The 22354-nt window shown below is 40.8% G+C and overlaps 2 protein-coding genes across 6 annotated transcripts in view; both read left to right on the forward strand.

The window, feature by feature from the left end:
- The first annotated feature begins 399 nt into the window (after positions 1-399).
- On the forward strand, positions 400-12191 carry ephx4 (epoxide hydrolase 4). The gene is made up of 7 exons (XM_035175833.2): positions 400-890; positions 2500-2585; positions 4024-4181; positions 6174-6302; positions 6834-6937; positions 7974-8122; positions 11270-12191. Exons 1-7 carry the CDS (start codon positions 648-650, stop codon positions 11508-11510), a joined length of 1110 nt encoding a protein of 369 aa, XP_035031724.1. The 5' UTR covers positions 400-647; the 3' UTR covers positions 11511-12191.
- Positions 12192-14775: 2584 nt separating this feature from the next.
- The window catches only part of btbd8 (BTB domain containing 8), a 28759-nt gene continuing 21180 nt past the window's right edge, over positions 14776-22354 (forward strand). Inside the window, exons 1-5 of one of the 5 annotated variants that reach the window (XM_035176844.2) lie at positions 14776-14871; positions 15740-15858; positions 18699-18878; positions 19926-20050; positions 21647-21764. In XM_035176844.2, the coding sequence (XP_035032735.2) occupies positions 15755-15858; positions 18699-18878; positions 19926-20050; positions 21647-21764 (527 nt within the window). In that variant the 5' untranslated portion in view covers positions 14776-14871; positions 15740-15754. Of the gene's footprint in view, positions 14880-15739; positions 15859-18698; positions 18879-19925; positions 20051-20075; positions 20994-21646; positions 21765-22354 lie in introns of those variants that run through there. The other 4 variants (XM_035176843.2, XM_035176845.2, XM_035176847.2 and 1 more) reach the window with 4 other exon arrangements.

A 22354-nucleotide genomic window follows, 5' to 3' on the forward strand; every position in this document is an offset into this window, starting at 1 on the left:
ATTTCTGCCAGTAGATCCCTTTCACCTAAATCTTACACACTGGACCTTTAAAGAGCACAAAGTTACATGTCCACTCTTGTGTGTTTATAGGTGACATCCTTGCTCCAGTTGTGCTTGCAACATAATTGACCTGCTGGACGGTGGTTAACACATCACCTGACAACGTGTGACCACATTACATCTGATTTAAATATCAGAAGGCTACCTGTAAATTAAGTCTCGTAACCACCCCACTATTGGTTGGTGAGAAGATCAGAAATACCAATGCTTATCTCAGTGAACCTGCTGCCTCTTTAACACCCTGTTGTTGCCATAACAGCAGCATGAAGCGGCTGTGCCCCTGCAGAGATTGTCGGTGTGTTTTCACTGAGACTGAAGCTCTGCGGCCACCGGCGCATCGCCTTGTATAGTCAGCAACAACAACAACACGGTCTCCTGCCGAACAACCGCTGCTGTCGCTGCACGCAAGCGTGAAATCTGACGCGATGCTCTCGCCCCATTCAGCCGTTCGCTGGGATCCTCCCTTCACTCAGTCGTGCGTGTGCGCGCTGCGAACCAAACAACGGCACGGCCAGCACGTCTGAACGCGCAGAGACACCAGCAGGTACAAAGGTGATCCGCAGAGATTCACCTGCGGCGATGTAAAGATGGCGAGAGTGCTCCACAACTTGCTGTTATTTCTGATCGGACTTCCGCAGAGAACCCGAGTTGTGGGGTACTGGTCGCTGATCTACGCGTATTGTGCTCTGTGCACCGTCGTGGCGCTGCTGAAACTTTGCTGGAACCTCGTCCTGAGGCCGACGACCACCTTCCGATGGACGATCCGGGAAAGTCCGCCCGCCTGTCTGAATGACACGTCCTTGGGCACCCACTGTTATGTTAGGATCAAGGTAAGGCACGCACGCACGCACACATGCACATGCGCACGCACTTGGACATGAGAGGTGTCTCGTCCCCATTGTGCTGCTCAGATGTAAATTGCTACAACACCTTTTTCTCTGCGGTACCGCGTCGTGAGAAGCCTCAAAAACAGGCCTGGCCCCTGAGCAAGTCAAGAGGCATCTGTTTATTTATGATCATTAATTATATGTTTATGATTATGATGTATTACTGTTGTTGTTATTCCGGTGCAATCAGGGCTCAGGTGGTGCTGAAAGAACAGCTCCTCCGTGTACGAGCTGCTGCAGCCTCCAACTACAACAACCTGTGTGCAGCATTATGTCATTAAATACCGAGGCATCACTAAAGCCTGCACTCAACCAAAGCCCAGATTGTCAACAGCAGAAAAAAAATCATCCACTTGTAAATAAGAGAACTGAAACGGCATACAGTGACACTGCAGTGGTCTATACTGCATAATACAACCTTACTTAGTAGCAGCAAAGTGTACTTAAAACTAAAAGGACTCTACAATTTAATATTATTATTCATGTGTAATATTACTATGTCTTTTAACGTATTAGGTTCAATATCACATGCAATATTCTATATTACTTCCTCCTATTGTCATTATTACTTCTGCTATTATAGAAGTTTATTAGATTATGTTAGATTATGACTATTGATGCATTGACATGCCAGTAGCATTTGAATGTTGCAGCTTGTCCAAGGCTCGTTTTGATTACCTTGATCTCTGTTTGGCAGTTTGATATATAACACTGTATCATATTTTTATTAAAAAAATATGATTGCACTTTTATAGTCTTCATGGCCACTCAAAGCTCTTTACGGTACCGTTTGGCCGTTGACCCATTCACACACACATTCATACGATGCATTTCTCTGTCACACATCACTCACACACTTCTGACACAGCCATCAGGGGGACATTTTGGGTTCAGAATCTTGCCCATGGAAACTTCTGAACGCAGAATAAGGGAGAGCTTTTGGTTAGTGGCCGTCCTGCTCTACCTCCTGAGCCACAACCCAACTCCACTTCAAACTCATACGTAAAACATTTATCTGCAAAGTAACTACTAACTGCAGCTGAGGGCAGTGTTTTCCCTAAATAATGTGAACTTGAAGTATAAGTAACAGATTAGTACCTCAAAGCTGTTCCAAAGCAAAGTACTAGAGTAAATGTTCTGGTTACAGTACATTTCGCTGCCCAGTGTTATTTTAACAATCAACCTGATGTTTTCATGTGGAATAGTTTAACCAATATGTTTTATTTTAATGGCAACATATTGTTCAAAGCAGAATGTTTATAGATATCTGTCAGTTTATTTCTGGACCTCCTTGATAATATATAACAGATTCATAAGAGAGATTCAATATGTCTGATATTGCAAGGTTGTGAGCCAAAGATTCTCATTTGTGTGTAAACTCAAAATACGATAATGTATTGATGTCTTGTTTTGATTCTGATAATTACATTAGTGTCCACTCATTTGTCATGCAGCTGCACATTTAAAAGTGCTGACCTGTTCTGCAGTGTTCTCTTCAGATTAGACTGTCAGCTCTCAATGTTCACGTCTTAATGGCTGTGTCTTCTTTCAGGAGTCCGGCCTTAGGTTTCACTATGTTGCTGCTGGAGAGAGAGGAAAGCCACTCATGCTGTTCTTACACGGCTTCCCTGAGTTCTGGTAGGTCAAAGTGAGAACAGTTACGTTGACAGTTGCAGCTCAAATGCATTCACCAGCAGCAAACCAGACAATTTCTCTTCTCTGTACTGTCTGACTCCTTGGCTGCACAAAACGAATCCACAACAGCGAGGACTTCCAATTTGCAGACCTCATTTGCCATTGGGGGTTAAAGGGTCCAAAGCCTTCAAGATCTCCTCCTCCTGATATTAAATGAAAAAAATGGTGTCTAGCATTTGCTCCTGGAAAAGGGCCAAAGAGGTTGTCAGGAGCTGTAAGCCTGTCCATATCTCCAACATACTATCTAAGCTGCTGACAGGACAGGAATTAATGAATGGTAGATGGGAGCTCTTTCTGCTTCACTTGCTGTATTCTTCGGAATAATAAACTGTGCTGCTGAGAGTGAGACGGTTGGAGAAAACTCTCTACACTTTATTAAAATGCACTAATTCCCTCTGAGGACCGAGAAGGAAGTGTGTGTGTGTGTGTGTGTGTGTGTGTGTGTGTGTGTCATATAGGAATGATGGAGGGTTCTTCAAGGGGCTTTCTGTGCTTTAAAGCTCATCTATATTCTAAGATCTGAGGGTTCATTGCTGGGATCTTGTCCTGACTCATCAGAATCACAGCCAGGCCTCTGCATCTTGCTCCCCTCGCTCGGCAAAAGGGAGGAGGAGGAGGAGGAGGAGGAGGAGGAGGAGGAGGAGGAGGATAGGAGACTTTTAGGCATGATGAGGAGCCTCTAGAGAAGCATAGATCTTCAATTTTGAATCACCGCAGTCCACATGATCGGAGGACTGATAAGAATTTAAAACAGCTCTTGCTGCACTGAGGTGACCTTCTCTCAGCTGGAATCTGTGCTAGTTTTTTAAAAGTTTGTGAAATTAATGTGTATCTATCTCACATTTATTCCATGTAAGATTTTCGACTGCAACTTAAGGGTAAAAGTGTAACTTTGCCCTTAAGTTTTGGGTCCTTAAGTCAATTTCATTTTAAGTTGTAATGGGAAATATTATTCAGTCTGTGAACATCTATACAGTATAATGTGCTCTAAGGGAAAACAATCTGGTTTGGGCTTTAAGATTGTCAATTGTTTACAAAAAAAACCTGTGATACTAAGCACAGGCACGGACAAAAAAAAATGTACCCAACAGACAGGTACAAATTAACAATTCTGTTGAATAGCATTATGTGGAATGTTAGGAGCCAGTGTTATTTGGATTGCTTCACCTTATAGTAGACTCCAAAAGTAAGGATACCTCGACTTCTGCTGAATTTTGTATTCAGTTTGAGGCCAATAGTGCGATACTAAATCAGTGGAGAATTGCCTTTAAAGTAAAGGATGGACTGTAAAGTAGCTTATAGAGGAAACACATCGAGGTCTGTCTCTTCAGGTGTGAAGGTCATAAAAGGATGTTAAGAATTCTGTGTTTGTGTTCCTCAGGTTCTCCTGGCGATACCAGCTACGTGAGTTCAAGAGTGAGTTCCGTGTGGTGGCCATCGACATGCGGGGCTACGGGGAGTCTGACTTGCCCCTTTCCACCGAAAGTTACAGCTTCGAGAACCTGGTTACGGACGTCAAGGATATTGTGGAGTATTTAGGTGAGCTATAACCTAAAAACAACTCCCCACTGCTTTGTCAGTGTCTTGAGTCAAAAATAACTTGTTTATCAGTCTTAAGCTGGACAGCCCTCGGGCCTGCGGCGTGGTATGATAGACTTCCTGTGACTCATTCTTACTGAGCATGGGACATTGTGCGGAGAGAGAGCCCTGCAGCCTTCTGACTGCATGCGAACACTGGCAGGGAGCTATAGCCCGTGGCTGTCTGCGCACACCAGCATGCACTGATGATTATGTGGCCTCAATGACAGTTTTTGCTCCTTTACTGGCCAGCACATCACAGTTTTTTTCTGTCACTGCAGCAGGGGATACATGATGTACCTGTCTTAGTATTGAAATGTGTGGGAGTGAAGATTCTCTAATGGTTCCAAGTATAGTAGATCTTTCTTTGTGCCCTCCTTCACACCTGTCACTTCATATTCATGTGTGTTAAAGTTCATGTTCTGTCGCTAATTAGAAGAAACCTCAGATAATGTGCAATCAGAAAGTATTACTAACATTCCTGCTACACTCACATTAACTTCAACCTCGAAATAATGTCACGAAGAAACAGTTGACTTGCTCACAGCCTGTATAACCATCTGACTGCTCATGTGACTTGCCCTGTTGGACTTCAGTGTACTGATGTTGTTTTGTTCCCAGATCTCCGTTACGTTGTGGATTACAGTGTTGTAAAAACAAATGCCACGAGACAGGAACCCAAGTTATAAGTATAATGGCATTAATGAGTTCTTTGTTGAGATGTTCCATCCTTCCACCAAGTTTTGTGTTAATCCATTCTGTAATTTTTGCGTAATCCTGTTTCCAAACAAATAATCAAACCGAACGACATAGGGACACTGGTAAAAATGTAACCTCCTTGGCAGAAGTAATAAACTGGAATTAACCATTAACTGCAGTATTTACCTCTGCCAAGGAGTTTGTTTGTTAGCAGGGTTATGCAAAAACTACTGGACAAATTACCTCAAAGGTTGGTGGAAGGATGTGATATAGGTCAGGGAAGAATCTAAAACATTTTGGTGCAGATCTGGATCAGGTGGTGAATCCAGGACGAACATTTTTTTTACTTTCTTTAACATTGCGAGATACAACGTTTTTCAACATTTTCCTTTATTTGGGACGAATTTCCAGTGTAAACTTGGGCTCAGTAAAACAACAATGTTATCAATATCACCATTGTGAAGCTAAACCGAAACAATGAGCTGAACGACACAAATCATGTGCAGAGCGGAAGGGTATTGTGTTGGGTCATAATTCTTAGTGTGGTCACCACTTGGAGCGACACCTTTCATGTTACACGTAATAATTTGGTCCATTAGAAAGGTATCGAACACAAGCACAGAAGTCCAGCACAGGGGCATCTTAATGGGCTGTAAATGTCCTCCAGTGCCTTTTGAAAGCATCCCTTATAAAAAAATTTACAAAATCTTCGAGTGTATATTAAAAGGTCTATAGGTGAAGCTTTGTAGCTTCTTGCATGGTTCCAGCTATCACCCTTAATTATTGCTTGATTAGTGCTCTAATATGTGATTGGACTACAGAGCCCTTCTTCACATTGACCACATTGCAGTCCACATTCACAGCTGGCTAATAGTGCTACACCCATTAGAGGTTTGGCCTTTAACTGTGCGTGGCTAGTAAAATGTGGTGTCAATGTTGAGATTGCTGGGATGAGTCATACCAGTGGGTGTAAATGGTGCTAGCCTATAAGGGGATTAGGTTGTAGCAACTGGAACAGTAATGTGATCAGAATCCCCTCAGACGGATGTCCGTGACCTTGATCTGCATTCGGCTGTATGTCATGTAATACATCCATTTGACGGGATGTAAATGTCTTCTGAGGGAGGAAGCCAGCAATAATGAAGTGAGAACAGTATAAAGCATCAGCATGAACGTCCAGCTACTGTTCTAATCATCAGAGCCCTGTCCTCTGTTACTAAAACTGTCTAATGTGCCTTTGCTTTTTTTTCCAAGGGTACAACAGATGCTGCCTAGTGGGCCATGACTGGGGCGGGACCATAGCCTGGCTGTTTGCCATTCACTACCCAGAGATGGTGACGAAACTCATCGTCCTGAACTGTCCCCATCCTTCTGTGTTCACAGGTGGGATTTCATTGTGTTTAAGCAGACTAATCCTCAGACGTCTCTCTCTCTTTATTGTGAATGACGACCATTTCATTTCACATTAAAGAGAGAAGTCTCTGGTTTGTTTCCCGGAGTATTGCAGCAACTATTATCTCATTAATTTGCAGGTATTATTTCTTCCATCCCATGTTTGCATCCATCTGGCAAATCCTCCTCTGCCTAAAGGGGGAGATGATGAAAAGCTAATTACAGGAGGTGAATGTGAAGCTGGAACATCTGGTTTAACTGGTGCAGAGGGAGGCAGAAACATGGGGGTTATCACGTCCACAGGGTCACAGTGTGTGCAAACTTGGCCTTTAATTACTATCTAATGACTCCTCTCTTCCTCCTCTTCCTCCTCTTCCTCCTCTTCCTCGTCCTTTTCCTCCTCCTCTCCTCTCCTCTTCCTTGCTGTCCTCTCCTCTCCTCTCCTCTCCTCTCCCTCTCCCTCTCCTCTCCTCTCCCCTCCTCTCCTCTCCTCCTTTCCTTTCCTCCTCTCCTCTCTCAGAGATTACGCTCTGCGCCACCCGAGCCAGTTGCTGAAATCGAGTCATTACTTCTTCTTCCAGCTGCCCCGCTTCCCGGAGCTCATGCTCTCCATCAATGATTTCAAGGTGGTCTGTTATGTGTGGGCTTAAGCGCTTACAAGGTCAAGGTTGTGTGTGTTTGCGTCTCTCTGTTGTGCGTATGCGCGCATTGGTGTATGTTGCATGTCATTGTAGTGTCAGTCTATTTTTACTGTCTGCATCAGTGCCAGCTCTAAAAACAGACTGCTTTGAAAGAAGATATTTGTTGTAGACAAGATGAGCAACAAAATCCTGCAGAAGATGTGAAGTCAGACTATCAGTAAATCATATCTCGAGCTCTTGATGGCCAAAATAAGTTGTAATCTTGTCTGTAGCTAAATGTTCATGATATTCAAGTCTTGTCATCAGTTTCATTTCTGATTTGCAAACGCACAATTCAGTTGACTCAGTTGACTCAGGCTAAATGAAGAATTAGATGATCTATATCACTCTCGTGTAAAAACAGTCACGTCTGTCTGTTACAGCCAGGAGATAGTTATTTTTGACATGAAGCATTGAAACACTGGTTCTTTTTATGACCTTTTTTTTTTTTATTCAATTCAATTTTACTCGTCTCACGCAAATCACAACATAGATTATCTCAAGGCACTTTGAGGTCTAGACCTCACAAATTTAGAGCTAAACCCAACAATTCCACAACAAGAACTCCCTCATTAATCGGAAGAAACCTCTAGAACCAGACAAAAACGGCCATCTGGCTCAACTGGTTGGAGTGAGCAGAGAAAAATAAATTATTAATTTACTTATTTATTTGTTTGTGTTATTTTTGAAATTTGTATTCGTATTTCATTTTTTTATTTTTATAAGACTAAATGAATGTAAGATTACCTGATGTTCCCTGATGCCTGTGCTGGACCTTTCAGTGTTTATTGTTGTTGAGCCGGCACCAAGTCTTTGTGCCAGAGGTGTGACTGAAGGTCACGAGTGCTGCTTTCACCACTGAAGTACATGTTCTAACTCGTATTACATGGACGTGCGTCTGTAATGGTTTTCTAGATCAGGTTGTCGCAGCCGCATACATTCAGTTCATTGACCTCTGTGTTTGCTGCTGTCTCTGCTGCAGGCTCTGAAGGCCTTGTTCACCAGCCGCAGCACAGGGATCGGGAGTAAAGGCCGGTGGCTCACTGCTGAGGACCTGGAGGCCTACCTGTATGCACTCTCACAGCCGGGGGCTCTTACTGGTGCCCTCAACTATTACAGGAATGTCTTCAGGTGAGGAACAGTTCACTCACAAAAAGATTGACATGACGATTGTTCTGTTGTTAGAAATTACAAATCATAGCCTACTCCAGTGCGGTGCTTGTTCTAATCTAGATTTTTATAAACAGTCTATGGTACAGAGCGTAGTTAGAAAACTAACTTACTCACATGTTTGACTTATATACAAGTTTGAATGATTTATTTAACTGCTGTTATTTTTGCATACATTGTATATCGTCTATTTCAAAGGTCTGACAAACAATTGACACAACATTTTGACCCAAGTTCACAACTTTTCAAAAATAACAGCTCTGTAATTCAGCGAGTTATAAAGCATTGCAGCGTCAAAACGAACACTTAGCTTTAACTTTGAAGACAAACCCTAGCCCTGCTAAAGACGAATTGATTCTGTAAATGTTTTACTGTGACTGAGATCAGCACCTGCAACTCCTGTGAATTTCTGGGTCAGTCTGATATGGTGAAACAAAAATAATCCAACTATGAAAATGATCTGGTGGTGATTTTGACCCGTTGCTGACCACTGCTGTAGTTTATCTGAGGAGGTAGAAGAAGATTCAACTCGGCCTAAAGACTGAAGTCACACTGCCCTGCCCCAACTGACTGGTGGTCACCTGTTTATTCCATTTTTATTAATATTGAACGAATCCTGTGTCCAAATCAAACCAAATTTGACACTTCCTTGGTTCATTAAGACAGTACACATGGCACGTGTGGAGACGATAAGATTGGTTCACAAGATATGCATGCCACACATTGATAGACAGACGGTTGGATGGAATGAGAATGTAGATATTAGTCATATGAAAGACAAAACAGAAACTTGCCTTGCCCTCAGTAGAGCACAAGGCCCAACAGTCTTGAATTACAACAAGCCTCCTAGCTATGGCCACATTACGTTTCTCAGCTACACATTGGTGGTAGTTTCTAACCCAATTTGTAACCATATCCTATAAAACTACATTTAAATCCACAAGATCCAGTTTTCTATTTAAATGGAATTGCCCACACTAATCAATACAAACCTCCTAAATATGTTTAAATAATCTCATCAAGATTCACACATAGTTCTATAATGAAATCAACGAAAATCTGGAAATATGTCCTATCAATGTTAAAGAGAGGGGGGAAAAATTCCTAGATCTGCCCCCTGATCTTTATCCACACCTAAATAGAATGGGTTCTTCCCTGACCGATAGCCCATCCTTCCACCAAGTTCAATGCTAATCCATCCTCAAGTTTTTGCGTAATCCTGCACACAAACAACAGATGAGAACACAACCTCATTGGTGGAGGTAATTACCCACAAAGTACTTTTAGGTGCTTTTCAGTCAGTATCATTGTTTAGTCTTAGTTGGTTATTGTGATGTGTGATAACAAAATCAATTTAGTTCTTTATGATGTGAACTTTCTAGATATTTCAGGTCATACTACTGAGTATGGTGTCTACACAGATATAACAAATATATATATATAATACAGCGCCATCTACTGTCAGAGCTGTGGAGGGGCAGAAAAATTCAACATCAACCCTCTGTCAAGGCAACAACACTTTCAAATATCTATATTTATACACACCTTCCTTTGTACTTCAAGAGAGCGAGCTGGCAAACAGTGATCAACACAATTCAGATCAGAGAAATTCTGCATCTGTGAGCCGTACATGCACCGCTGAACGAGCCATCTGCTCCCTTCTCAGGCAAAGAGTCGTCTCAGAATAGCTTTTGTGTGCTTATGTAAAAGAAATACCACTGACCCATGACCAATTAGTCTCTCCACAAGCGCACATTGCACCTACACACGGGGGATACAAAAATAGATAAACACAAAGCAAATTCCATTCATCCATCCATGTCATATATATTCACGTATCCTGCCCAGAGAGCTGGAGGCTGGAGCCTTCCCCAGCACACCTTGAGTTGGACATGACATGGAAATCAAAATGCAAAGTATTCAACCGTTAAATCCAGAAGATTTACATGTTGTATGTGATCTCATTTTACCTACAACTGATGATACACCCAAGATTTTTTTTGTTTTAAACGACCAGTATCTAAGAATGCATATAAGCTGAAGAGCAGAGAGACAAGGTACATTTCCATCCACCTGTCTCTATAGATTTGCATGTAAGAAACATTAAATTGGAATGAAACGGTGGAATATCTTAAAATATACAGTTTTTTGTGCTCGGCTGAGATTGAAAAGCTGGAATATCACAAACAAAACTAAAAATAGATAGAGGAAAAAACATTCAAGGGATGCCACAGGCTCAACTCCAGTGAAAAGGTAAAAAAAACAGGAAGATTAGGTGTCAGGGGTCTGGAAGCGTATTGCATTCAGTCTATATGGCCCAATAAGTAGCCTATGACAAGATCATCTAGTGTAATGGGAGCACTTGATTCAAAGAGGCCATAATATGCAGGTGATAGATCATTAAACAACTGTCTGAGAAACAATGCATGTCCATGTGATACAGGGATATATTTTTTTTAAGTCAGTCTAATACCCAAATCCATGGCATTCTATGGACCAAAGTGCCATATGATTTCATCTTCTATATAACATTATCCTTACAGACATAATATCTCCCAATGTCTCAACCCCAAACCTGTATTGCTCTCTATGTTATATATAGATTATTTGGTAGATTTTGAGGTAGACTATCTCGTTTATTTAGAGAAACCAGAGCTGATTTTGTTTTTACATCTGAACTCAATATGTTTCTGTACAGGGGTGTGTGAAACCATAACATGCCAGTTGCACAAGTTGCTTCACAAAATCAAATATAAGTGCAAAGAAAGTCAGTCATAGAAAAACGAGATCATGCTCAGTAATGCAGTAAAACAAAATAGATTATAGAACAAAAAACGAACAGCATCAAAACGATAAACTATATAAAAAATGAAAACTATAGAAATGTCGGTCTATACAGCTGGGTTTTTAAATGCTTTTTATAATGAGGCACTGATTCTGCTGATGTGAAGTTTGTTCCACAGACTGAATAATGGGCCTTTTTAAGAGAATTTGATTCTCTGATCTCAGGGGAACACTTAGGCCACATTCCTATTTAATTTCCTCTCAATAAACAAAATGCACAACTCAGGTTCTTTTCTCCTCTCTCTCTCCCCTCTCTCTCCGCAGCTCCCTCCCTCTGAGCCAGAACCACGTCAGGTCTCCTGTGCTGCTGCTGTGGAGCGAGCGGGACACCTTTCTGGAGCAAGAAATGGCCGAGGCATGCCGCCTGTACATCAGGAACCATTTCCGTCTCAACATCATCTCCGGGGCCAGTCACTGGCTGCAGCAGGACCAGCCCGACATCGTCAACACCCTCATATGGACCTTCCTCAAGGAGGGAGAGGGACGTAAGAGCTACAGGAACTAGAATCCACACCGCGGCCTCCTCCCACCACTCCTCCCTGCTTTCACTTGCCACACCTGGAAGCCTGGAATATGCCTGTGATACCAAGCAACATAGTGATAATGCAATCATTCTTTAAAATCTTGTCACATTTCAAATATTTTTTTAAACAAAGTCAACAGTAGAGGAAAAGGATCAAAGCACACTTCAGCAGTGGGACAGTGAGCAGTCTGTGTGAGGCATATTCAAGAGGTTTTTTGCACATGACATCCGCCTTAAAGTTTGTCGGTTACAGCATTACAAATGTGTGGCAAAATCTCCTCGTGACTTGTATTGTGTGGTGCCTTTTTAACTTTAGAGTTGTCTCGGTGTTCAGATGTTCGGAGGCGCTGGGATGTGGCTGATCGTCTGCTATATGTTTCACTGGGTCACTCTACTTTGGGCACAGACCTTTGGGAGCCATAACACTCCCTACCCCTTTATCAGGTAGTGTTGTCGAAAGGAGTGTACTTGTTTTCTATCTTCTTCTCAAAGATACTTTGCTCTAACGTGGATGATGTTGTTATCTTGCTCTTCCTGTAAAGACATGTCAGTGGTGGTTGACTATTGTACTATTTTGTATTTCTTCCTACACACTGCATTTTGAAATTCACTGAGCCAGGTCGAACACCATTTGATTTTATAAATAAAGTGGGTAAGTGTCAATCTGTTTCCTGACTACACTGCTCCCTAACAGTTACAGCCTGTTTTAAGATAAGAATATCAGTAGTGTGTGTTTGAAGCTGCGCCTCATGCCCCTACGTGTTTGTCTCAGAACCGTCACTCCAACGCTTTTACACAGAAGACATTAAAAACACCAGAAATAGAATTGGATGTGCTGTTAAATATAGCCCAGAGCTGAGTGACACAGCAGTTGACGTTGGTTATTGTGGATCTATCTGTAGAATAAATAGTTGATGTGTTATTTCAGGTTTATATTTATACCTTCAGCACATATGCCAGCTGAGATGTTGACGTGGAATCACATCGAGCTGTGTCTTCACCTGTCAGAAGCCAAAAAGTCTTACATAAACAAGATTTAATACGGTGCCAGCTCGCAGCCACTCGCATTCACTGCTGCTCCTTTTGGGGGAACATTAGATTCAGGTAATTGATGATGAGGTTTTACACCAGGAAAGTAACTATTATCTTAATAACCACTCTTTTTTGTTTCTGCAGAAGAGGACAATGACATCAGTCCTCAGTCAGGAGCAAGTGCTCCCGTTGCCTTCAATGACAAACATTAACAATAGAGAGAATATGTAAATGACCTCTAGACCTATATAAAGAGGGAAATATTTTGGTCAGTATTTTTGTGACTTTTAAAAAGTAAGTTTAAAATAAACACTGTGTATATTAATAAGTAAAGATATTTTTTATGCAAATTTGATTCAAAAAGTAATGAGTGAAACTGAATTCAGGAGTTTGTGTGTGTCACGTCAGAGATCATTTTCACAACAGACATTTAGATGTTTTTAGTATTAACATTGATGCCTCTGGGTGTTTAAAGTGCCCCAATAAGACAGAACAGCGTGGCAGTGAGTCAGCATTTGCAGACCCTGAAACTGAAGCAGCTAAAAGGAATTCAGCATCATCAGTCATTTTATTTCAAACTGTGCTCTTTCTGCTGTGATGCATCCTGATTTAGTCTGATGCTAAAAAAGGTTTCAAAGGCCAGCTAATTAGTGCCTACTCTTTATCCGTGGTTTCAATGTCACTTTTAGTCGGAGGGAATCGAACCGGGAACCATCTTGGTGTGAGGTGTCATTATATTTTACTGAACGTTCCATTGTCCGATCCAGCACCACCAGAAAACCTGCCAGTGCAACGTCATTGCACATTGCATAACACATCAAGTATATTTTCATCCATATCAGTGACAGACGCTTCTGCTCCTTTTGAAGCCATTTGGATATAGAACTATTTCTTCTTCATTTCAGTGACATTATCACAGGTGACACAACATTAACAGCACGGCTATAGTCTGTCTCTTAGTTCCATCTCTGACACTATTAAAGATAATGCACTCTCCTCTCTGGATCTCTATATTCAGAACATAAATCTCTGCACTTTAAACATTCTTCTTTTTACTTTGATGCAATTGTCATCACTGAACAAATAATACCAATGAATACAAAGAATATGAAAATGCATGCAGGAGGTCCAATATATATATATATAATCATATATCATATATCATTAAAGAACTGTCTGAGAAACAATGCACGTCAATGTCATACTGAGAAAATGTTTTTTGCAAGTCAGTCTAAAATACTCAAATCTATGGCGTTCTGTGAACAAGAAGACTTTACTGATGCTGTTCACATTGCATGCTGCAAAAGGATCCTCCTCCTCCAACCAAGATGACCCAGAGACCAAAGGGTGACCACCTTTGGGCTGTGAGCCTGAACATACTGACAAGGCTCTCCCTGTTTCCCAGGACTTCACATATGGGTGTGTATATGTAGAGTATCTGTCAAAGCTATGATAAAATATGTCCAATTTTGACATAAACACAATAGATTGCAATGGATAATAAATGTAATGCTATTACAAATAATGTGACAGATCCAAGCCAATCAAGGTCATGGTTGTGCAAAAGGCCAGGTTGCTGTGGAATCACGTTCAAAAGTGTCTATTTAATTTAATCTCAATCTTAATATCCTGCCATATATCCAATCCAATGATTTGATTTAATTCTATTTATTTATTAATTTATTTTTACCTTGGGCTCTGTCTGTGGGTAGCTGACATTTCTGCCATAAGACACTGATTAACATAAGATAAATAAGGAGGGACATTCTGGTATTACAGCAGCCCAAGAACAGAATAAATACAGGTAAACAAGAAAAGACTGGAAATAGAATCGAATAGAATAGAACTATTTGAAGAACAAATAGACACAAAACACAATGACACAAAATATAACGACAGTAACTCCACGAGTGATATGCTTGAGCTTGTGAACCCACTCAAAGTGGCAGAATGATGAGGAAGCTGATCAAAGTGATGTATAAAGTTGGTTAATACAATAATGATATTTATTATTATTATAATAATTATAATAATAACAGTCTATTTTAATTTGAACACTCAAATTAAATGGATTAGATAAATTCAGCATCACGAACTGATCACGAATGGCCAATCAGACTAATGCAACACTGCCGCATGTGTGACGTTCAGCAGAAACACCACCAGGATGCGACAATGAGCCCAAGTTTATTGGAACTGCGCATGTGCGTCAGCTTCCGGGTCTTGACGAGTTGTCCGCTCCTTGTGGTGTTTTCAAACCCAGTGGGAGTTGAATGAACAGCGTGCGGCGGCGGTGATGTCAACAACGTCGGTCAGTGGGTCAGTAGATAAATCAAGATCATCTCTTAATCCACGTAACAGAGACTCGTACATGTCAACAACTATTGTTTAGTTATTAATAGACACGTGTGTAGACAGTCAGGGTATGAGAACCAACTACTAACGGTAGCTCAGGTTAGCTAGCGCTAGCATGCTAGTCGCAGGAGGAAAATGAAAGTGATGGTGTAGATTAGCAGACAGCACAGACCGAGTCCAGCTGAGGAGCAACACACATCTGTGTCAGTGTGTGTGTGTGCAGCTGTGTGTGTTTTATATCGGATGAGTTGAATTATTTATTTATAATTAAAGTGAGAGAAACAGTGATGCTAGCAGAGGTGCGTTTTCCCCTGGAAGCTATGTCTCTATCTATTATTAAAGCTAATGCTATTTGTTATTTTATTATACAGCTGATTACAATTCTTGGTTCATATAACAGTAGTAGAATTTATGTTTTAGTCGTGCTCATCTTCTCCCATTTGCATTGGCCTTGTTCACACCGATGAAACAGCGCCCCCTGGTTCACAGTGGTTGGTAAACCATCAGTTTGTGTGATGGTGAAATATGTTGTTCATCACAGTGAATATAATCAATAATGTTGACATTAATAATAAAATAATCGTTGTGTATAACAGTAAAGTGTGAGTGGCTTGTTGTTTTTCAGCGCCACCTTAAATCTTAATAGAGTAACTGATTGTAAAACAACACTAGCTGGCTTAACTCATGACTAGCTTTCAGACGTGTTTCACTTGGCTTCCTCTGCATGCCATTAGGTTTATCTCGTCCCATTTGTCTTATCTAGTCTTATCTAGCGGTGGGTGACACATTCACAAGCTGAACTCTGTCCTGTCTCTTTCTTTTAGAGAACACAATAAACCATGATCACCACTGAGGCTGCCAGAGAGTTCCAGGCCAAAGAGCGCAAATACAAAGAGCAGCTGAAGAGATGTTTATCATCGGCTTTGTCTGCAGACCTGAACAGGTAAGATATGTGACTATACGCACTGACCTGTCAATGGCCCAGGAGAAATAGATAAAAGGATACGTCTTGAACATTTTTTAAAACATTTCTTTTAAAGACACCTAGACCGTCTGCAATAACCATGTCACTGATCATTTCATCCCACTGTCGAGCAGATCAACACATTTTCCTGACAATCTCCTTCCATCTATTCATGCTAGCTATAGTGCTTAAAGGTTCAGTGTGTAGAATTTAGTGACATCTAGTGGTGAAGTTGCATGTTGCAGCTGAATACCTCAGTTGGATCTTACTTGTTAAATAAAGGATAAAGGAAAAAAAATCCATCTGTGACAACACAGTGTTCGGAAGGTTGGTACCTTACGAATTTCTCTCATGATAAAATATTGTAGCTACTGACAAAGTCAAAATACCAGCTGGTGGAAATTCCCAGTAAAGCAGTTTTCAGACATCAACTCCAGAAAAGCGGATCCGGACATTTTCTGGAGTTTATCTTTCACATATGAGGAACGCACAAGAAGATTGTCAGAGTCAGGCGTGTTCATAACAACAGAAAAATGTCTGGAACGTTTAGGCAAGGTGCTGGGCCTGAGCTAACTGGATTGCATTCTTTGCAGTCAAAGCTGAAGGTCGCTGTGACCTCATAAAACACATGTTTGCTCTGTGAACGCCATGCATCCAGAGCGCTAAAACGGACTCTTTGGAAGATGAACTTTTTAGATTTTGGTGGATAAAGGTCAAGGTCACAGTGACCTTACATTCTTCTTCTTGTGAACAAGGTATAACACATTCTATACACCCACAGAGAATATCATTACCTCTGGCACAAACATTTCTTTGGACTAGAGGACGTCCTTATTACAATTTGGAGCTCAAGCTTCGTTTTCTACATAACATATTTTGAGCCTTTCGCAACTAGCCTGGTTCATTGATCACAAGTTTGATGTCACATTGAGAGTAAAAATAATAAGTAAATGATTGTATTGTCACTGTTGACTATTCTCTGATTCCTTTGGAACAAACTATTATTCAGAAAAGATCCATGCTGAAATGTTGAAATTATAGAGAAAAGCAAAATAATTTACTAAGTGATAAAACGAGACCTGTAAGAAATGAAAGTTAAATCCAGCTCTTAGACACATAAGACCTCCTAGAATTGACCTAATCTGCACAGTAGGTTTATATAAAAGTATTACTATTAGTCACGGGTGCGGTTTTTCCTCAGATAATAGAATCAGTGGATTTGGAAAATAAAAAACAGAGTAAAGCTGCAATATATTTCACTGCTGAGTGGAAGTTAACAGTAAACTGTCCCATGTTGATATGATTAGTGCAGCCCAGTGGGTTTGTGTGGACAGGGGTATGAGTTTCCTTGTTGAATTCAGACTCTTCTCATCAGAACGTTACAGGAACGGACACAGCACCAGCATTTGAAGTCGCGCTGCCCGACTGGCCCTAAGCTGACTGATTTCTGTGTCACACAGATCAGTCACTGAGGCAGGATGAGAGATAATGATGGTGAAGAAGAAGTGGAGTGCCTCAGCTCTGCACTTGGTGTTCTCAAGTACAAAAAAATAGACCCTCAGTTTCATCTTTAAATGCTGTAGATTGAAGACAGTTAAGAAGGCCTTTGTATATTTTCTCTTAAGAATGGGCAAAAATACAATAACAATAGTTATTGCAATAAAATCGTAGCAATACAACAAAAGTTCGATAGATATCGATATATTGCTTATACATTGTTCAAGCAATGCAAGGAGGTATAACACATGATTCATTTTAGAGTTTAAAACCACAACCTTTACTCAGGAGCAAAACGCTGTCTTTAATAATAATAATAATAAAATGTATTTACATAGCACCTTTCAAAACAATACAAAGTATTTACAAATTAAAAATTAAGACATGAAGGCAAGCAATTAAAAACAGTTTCAAGATCACACAAAATATTGGGCAGAAGTAATAGAAATAAAAATGTTACAGATGAGAAAAGACTAAACACAGTAAAACTAGAATGTCACTCAGCAAAGCGCATACCCTTGCCAGTCCCCTTAAATTGTATCAAGCTGCACCATGCATTATTCCCTGGGAAAATTATAAGGTTTCAAAAATGCCTTTTCTCACAAAAATCAGAGATCCGTCTTCTGATCCAGATCCGCACTAAAATTGAATGGCTTCTTTGCTGACTGATACTAAAACCTTCCACCAAGTTTTGTGGAAATCTCTTATGTTGCTTTTCTGTAATCTTGCTTACAAACTAACTAACCAACCAACCGAAAAATTTGACTGGGATGAAATCATCACCTCCTCGGCGTAGTTAATAAAACATCTGAAAATTATTGAAATTGATCACAGCCAGGATTAAAAACTTGAATATTTGTATTTTATATTTTTCATTTTTGGCCAGATATCACCCAGCCCTGTTTTCTCTTTTTTATGTTGGTTTTTGAATGTTCATTAATTATGATTATTTTTCCAATTTGGCTGCAACTGTTTGTTGTCTGTTGTTTTTTCTCTAATCAGTTGTGTTTTATTCATGCCGATGGTTTGTGCAGGGAGTTTTCTAGTCTTAAAGCTCTTAACACTACAAATTGTGTTCAGTCATTCACGCACACTGTCATACATATGCCACACGTATCTATCAATCACTCTGACGGCACGGTGGCGTATGATCATTTAGGGTTAAGTGTCTTGCTCAAGGAGGTCAAACCACGACCTTCTGGTTAGTGGACAACCCGCTCTATCTCCTCAGCCACAGCCATAATAATGTTTCCTTTCAGTCAGTTAGTAAACAACATTTGATTGAATGCCCCCTGATAAAGGGTCATAACGTCTTTTCCCAGGTTGCTGCAGGAGGAGCTGGAAGCTGATGTTTCTCTGTATGCTGGCTCAGGCTCACTTCGAGCACACAGAGCCATACTGTTAGCTCGAGCTCCTCATTTCCTACAGGGACAGATGCACAAAGATCCAGCCATCATTCATCTGCCCGGCTCTGAGCTGTCCATGCTGAAAGATTTTCTCAGGTAAGCAGTGAGTTCAAGTCAATGCTGCTTTGTTAATCACAGCAAATATCTACTATTTCTTTTGCTTTAAATAGACAAACTCTGTTTCCCCACGCAGTAGCTTCTCTTGCAGTCTCTACCCCTGCTTTGTATTGGGAAATGTTCAAATATACCTTTTATCCTTACAGTTTCATTGTCCACTACCACAGATTCAAAAGTTGTCGTTTTTCTTTTTAAACGTAGAAACAACAACATTGGGATTCGAGATTCAGAACTATATGATATTATTGACAATGTAAATTTTAGGATAAAAAGACTGATATTGTCAACTGCAAAATGTAAAGCCTCTACAGTTGTTTGAGTTTGGTGTGGAAGAACTTCACTGGCCTCACAGAGCCCTGACCTTAACCCAATCAAACACCTTTGGGATGAACTAGAATGGAGATTGCGAGCCAGACCTCCTCATCCAACATGAGTGTCTGACCTCACAAATGCTCTTCTGGATGAATAGGCAAAAATTCCCTCAGACACACTCCAAAATATTTTAGAAAGCCTTCCCAGAAGAGTGGAAGCTGTTAGAGGGGGGACCAACTCCCTATTAATCCCTATGGATTAAGAATGGGATGTCGTAAAAGCTCCTGTAGGTTTAATGTGGAGACGTCCCAATACCTTTGTCCATATTGTGTATGTAGAAAAGCAATAAAGACTAAAGAGGGTAAAAGAGCACCACTACTGGAGGGAGACTTATTATAGGCCTATTTTAACAACATTAGTTTTCCATTCAACATACAAATAATTTTTTATCATGACTCACTGTCAGAATGCCTAAAGTCATCAAATTGTGTTGTGCTGTCAGAAACAAACAGAGCCACGGATGTGTAGTAGTGACACATAATCATTAATCATAATTTAACAACGTTATCGATATCACATTTTTTCCTAATATCGCACACCCCTACCCAGCATAGTTGCTTGCTACTGCACCACTGAAGTCACAGTGAGATTGTTATGTAAATGTGTGTGAAAGGCCTAGTTTTAATTAACATTTAGTGTCCCCCCCCCCCGCAGGCGAGTGTACACAGCAGAGCAGAGCATGCGCTCGGCTCAAATAACTCCAGACGTGGAGGGCTTCATGCCAGACAGAAGTCTGTGTTATCCCGACTCCGCAGATCTTCATTGTTCCACAGACTCAGGTGAACAGGTCAACACGTTTATCTCTGGAGGGGTTTTTCCATGTAATGTGACTGTCCAGCTGCCTCCCTCCCCTTTCTACACATCATGCTTTCTCAGCCATAATCCACTTAACCACTAATCGCATTTGGATCTTTGTTGTCGTTACTGCTCATAGTAACGCCATGCTGTTGATAATTCAACATTTAGCTCTGCTTTACCAAACCTTTTTTTTTTGTATTTACAGTATTTTAGTTAAGTGGTGTAATAATAGTGGCCTCTGCTTTTTCACACTCACAAATACACTTATAAAGTGGCAAGAAAGAATAAGTGAACCCAGTAGAATTGCCTGCTTATGTTTATTAATTGGTCATAACATTTTACCTGACCTTCACCTTGGACACAAATGCAGCAAAACACAAAATGCTTAAGCTAATACCTCACAAACAATTCAAATCTTAGTAGTCGTTATTGTACACACCCATTAAACCTCCAAAGTGTCGGTGGAAAAAGAAAGTCAAATCTTCTGCAGAAGTAACCTCAAGTAAGAGTGTGTGGTAGTTGCTTATCAGACCTTCACAACGTGAAGGAGGAATTTCTTCATTACAGAACAGGTGCAGCTCAGATGTATTTGTAGGATGTCTGTAACTATTAAGTATCCTGTTTATGCATTTAAGCATGTCAACATTCTATTCCAATTTCAGTGTCCTGGATCAGGCTTCATTTCTGTTTTGGAAAAACTTGATTTTACTAGCTAGAGTTACTAACCAGGATACTGGTGCATGTATACATCTTATCCTGGGCTCTGACCACTGCTGACTACCTTCACAGGCTCCATTATTACATCTCAATCCCATCTGCTGCGCCCTGGTTCTATGCGGTGGCAGTGACTGCACGACACAGACCAAAGTGGAGGACATGTTTAATATGTGCTGTCATCTCTCATCTCCCATTGCTGGCAATAAGGTGGATAACACAAATCTGCAATGCGATGTTGGCATTTGATAGAACAAAGCCAAAGCAGCCTAATTTTCACTAGCCACCATACAGGAATCTAAACAAACAGCACATGATTATAAGTAACCAAAATACTTGTACTGATCATGTATATGGGCATATGAATAACCAGATTTCACAATGTTCCATGTAAAAACTATATTTTGAATATGATCAAAATTGGGATAAGCTTCAAAACTGGGATACTGTGTACGTCTCTATTGGGTAAAGACCTTGTCTTTGACTGGGCCGCTCCAACAGGTGGATTTTCAATCCCTTCTCTGTATGTAGACATGTTGTCTTACTGAACTGAGGACTTTCTAAACTCTGATAACTTTAACCCCTTCCAGCTTAAGTGACGTATTCAAAATGGACTAGAATAATAATATGACTTGTGTTTAGTTTTTTGAAGTAGATGGTTATTGTTCATGATTGTAACTTGGGTGTAGTTGTGACCATACTTTATGACAAACATACAGAGATGCAGATAACTCCAATGGGTTCACACCCTTCACTTCTTATCACTGTATGTGGCTTCTGCAGATTGATATACACCTCAAGTCTTTTGCCCTGACCACTCTCCCTAATGACCTTCCTCGTTATCAAACTCAACTTTGGTCCAGATGCTGATGTTCTCGAGCCAGCCTCTGGCCTCGGAGCTGACTTGCTGGATCTGTACCAGAGGAGAGAGCAGTGTGACATCACCATCCAAGTAGCAGATCAGGTTTTCTCCTGCCACAGGTGCAGTAATTCTATTTATTTTGTTTTTCTATTGTTTCCTTTCCGTTCCTCCACGGTGATTCACCAGCCCTCTGTATCAATACATCAGGAAAAGCACATTCTGTTAGTTTTTTTTCTCCTAAAAGTGTCGTTAATTTCAGTACACCACAGCCACATTTACCAAACGTGAAACAATACAGAGGTTGCACGTCTGTTGTCGACTCATGCCAGTGTTGAGCAGCAGTGAATGGTCAATCATTGATGCAGAGGTGGTAGTAGTAGCAGCTGGTAACCATGGAGACAGGTTTCTCCCAGCGTATGCTCGGGGGAGCAGCCATCCAGCAAAGGCTCATCAGAGAGAAGAAGCTGGGCTGTTTTTCAGTTGCTCTGCAGCAGTGATCTGTATGACAGCCCAGTGTTAGCTGCTGCAGCAGCTCTCACCCAGAGGCTGAATCAGGGCCACCCCAGCCCAACTGTTACTACTTTACTATATTAATCTGTTTCACACTGTGGAGAACCATTTATCACTTTTACAAAAGAGACACAGCCAGAATGTAAGTAGAGACGTTAAAGGGACCATAAGTGTGTGCCATGCACTAGTGAAAGACACA

Source organism: Hippoglossus stenolepis, chromosome 14, assembly GCF_022539355.2.
Source record: "Hippoglossus stenolepis isolate QCI-W04-F060 chromosome 14, HSTE1.2, whole genome shotgun sequence".
Taxonomy (NCBI): Eukaryota; Metazoa; Chordata; class Actinopteri; order Pleuronectiformes; family Pleuronectidae; genus Hippoglossus; species Hippoglossus stenolepis.

Coding starts and splice junctions, on each gene's coding strand:
- ephx4 (XM_035175833.2), top strand. CDS start 648: ATGGCGAGAGTGCTCCACAACTTGCTGTTATTTCTGATCGGACTTCCG. Junction 2,586..4,023: donor CACGGCTTCCCTGAGTTCTG/GTAGGTCAAAGT, acceptor TGTGTTCCTCAG/GTTCTCCTGGCGATACCAGC. Junction 4,182..6,173: donor GGATATTGTGGAGTATTTAG/GTGAGCTATAAC, acceptor TTTTTTTCCAAG/GGTACAACAGATGCTGCCTA.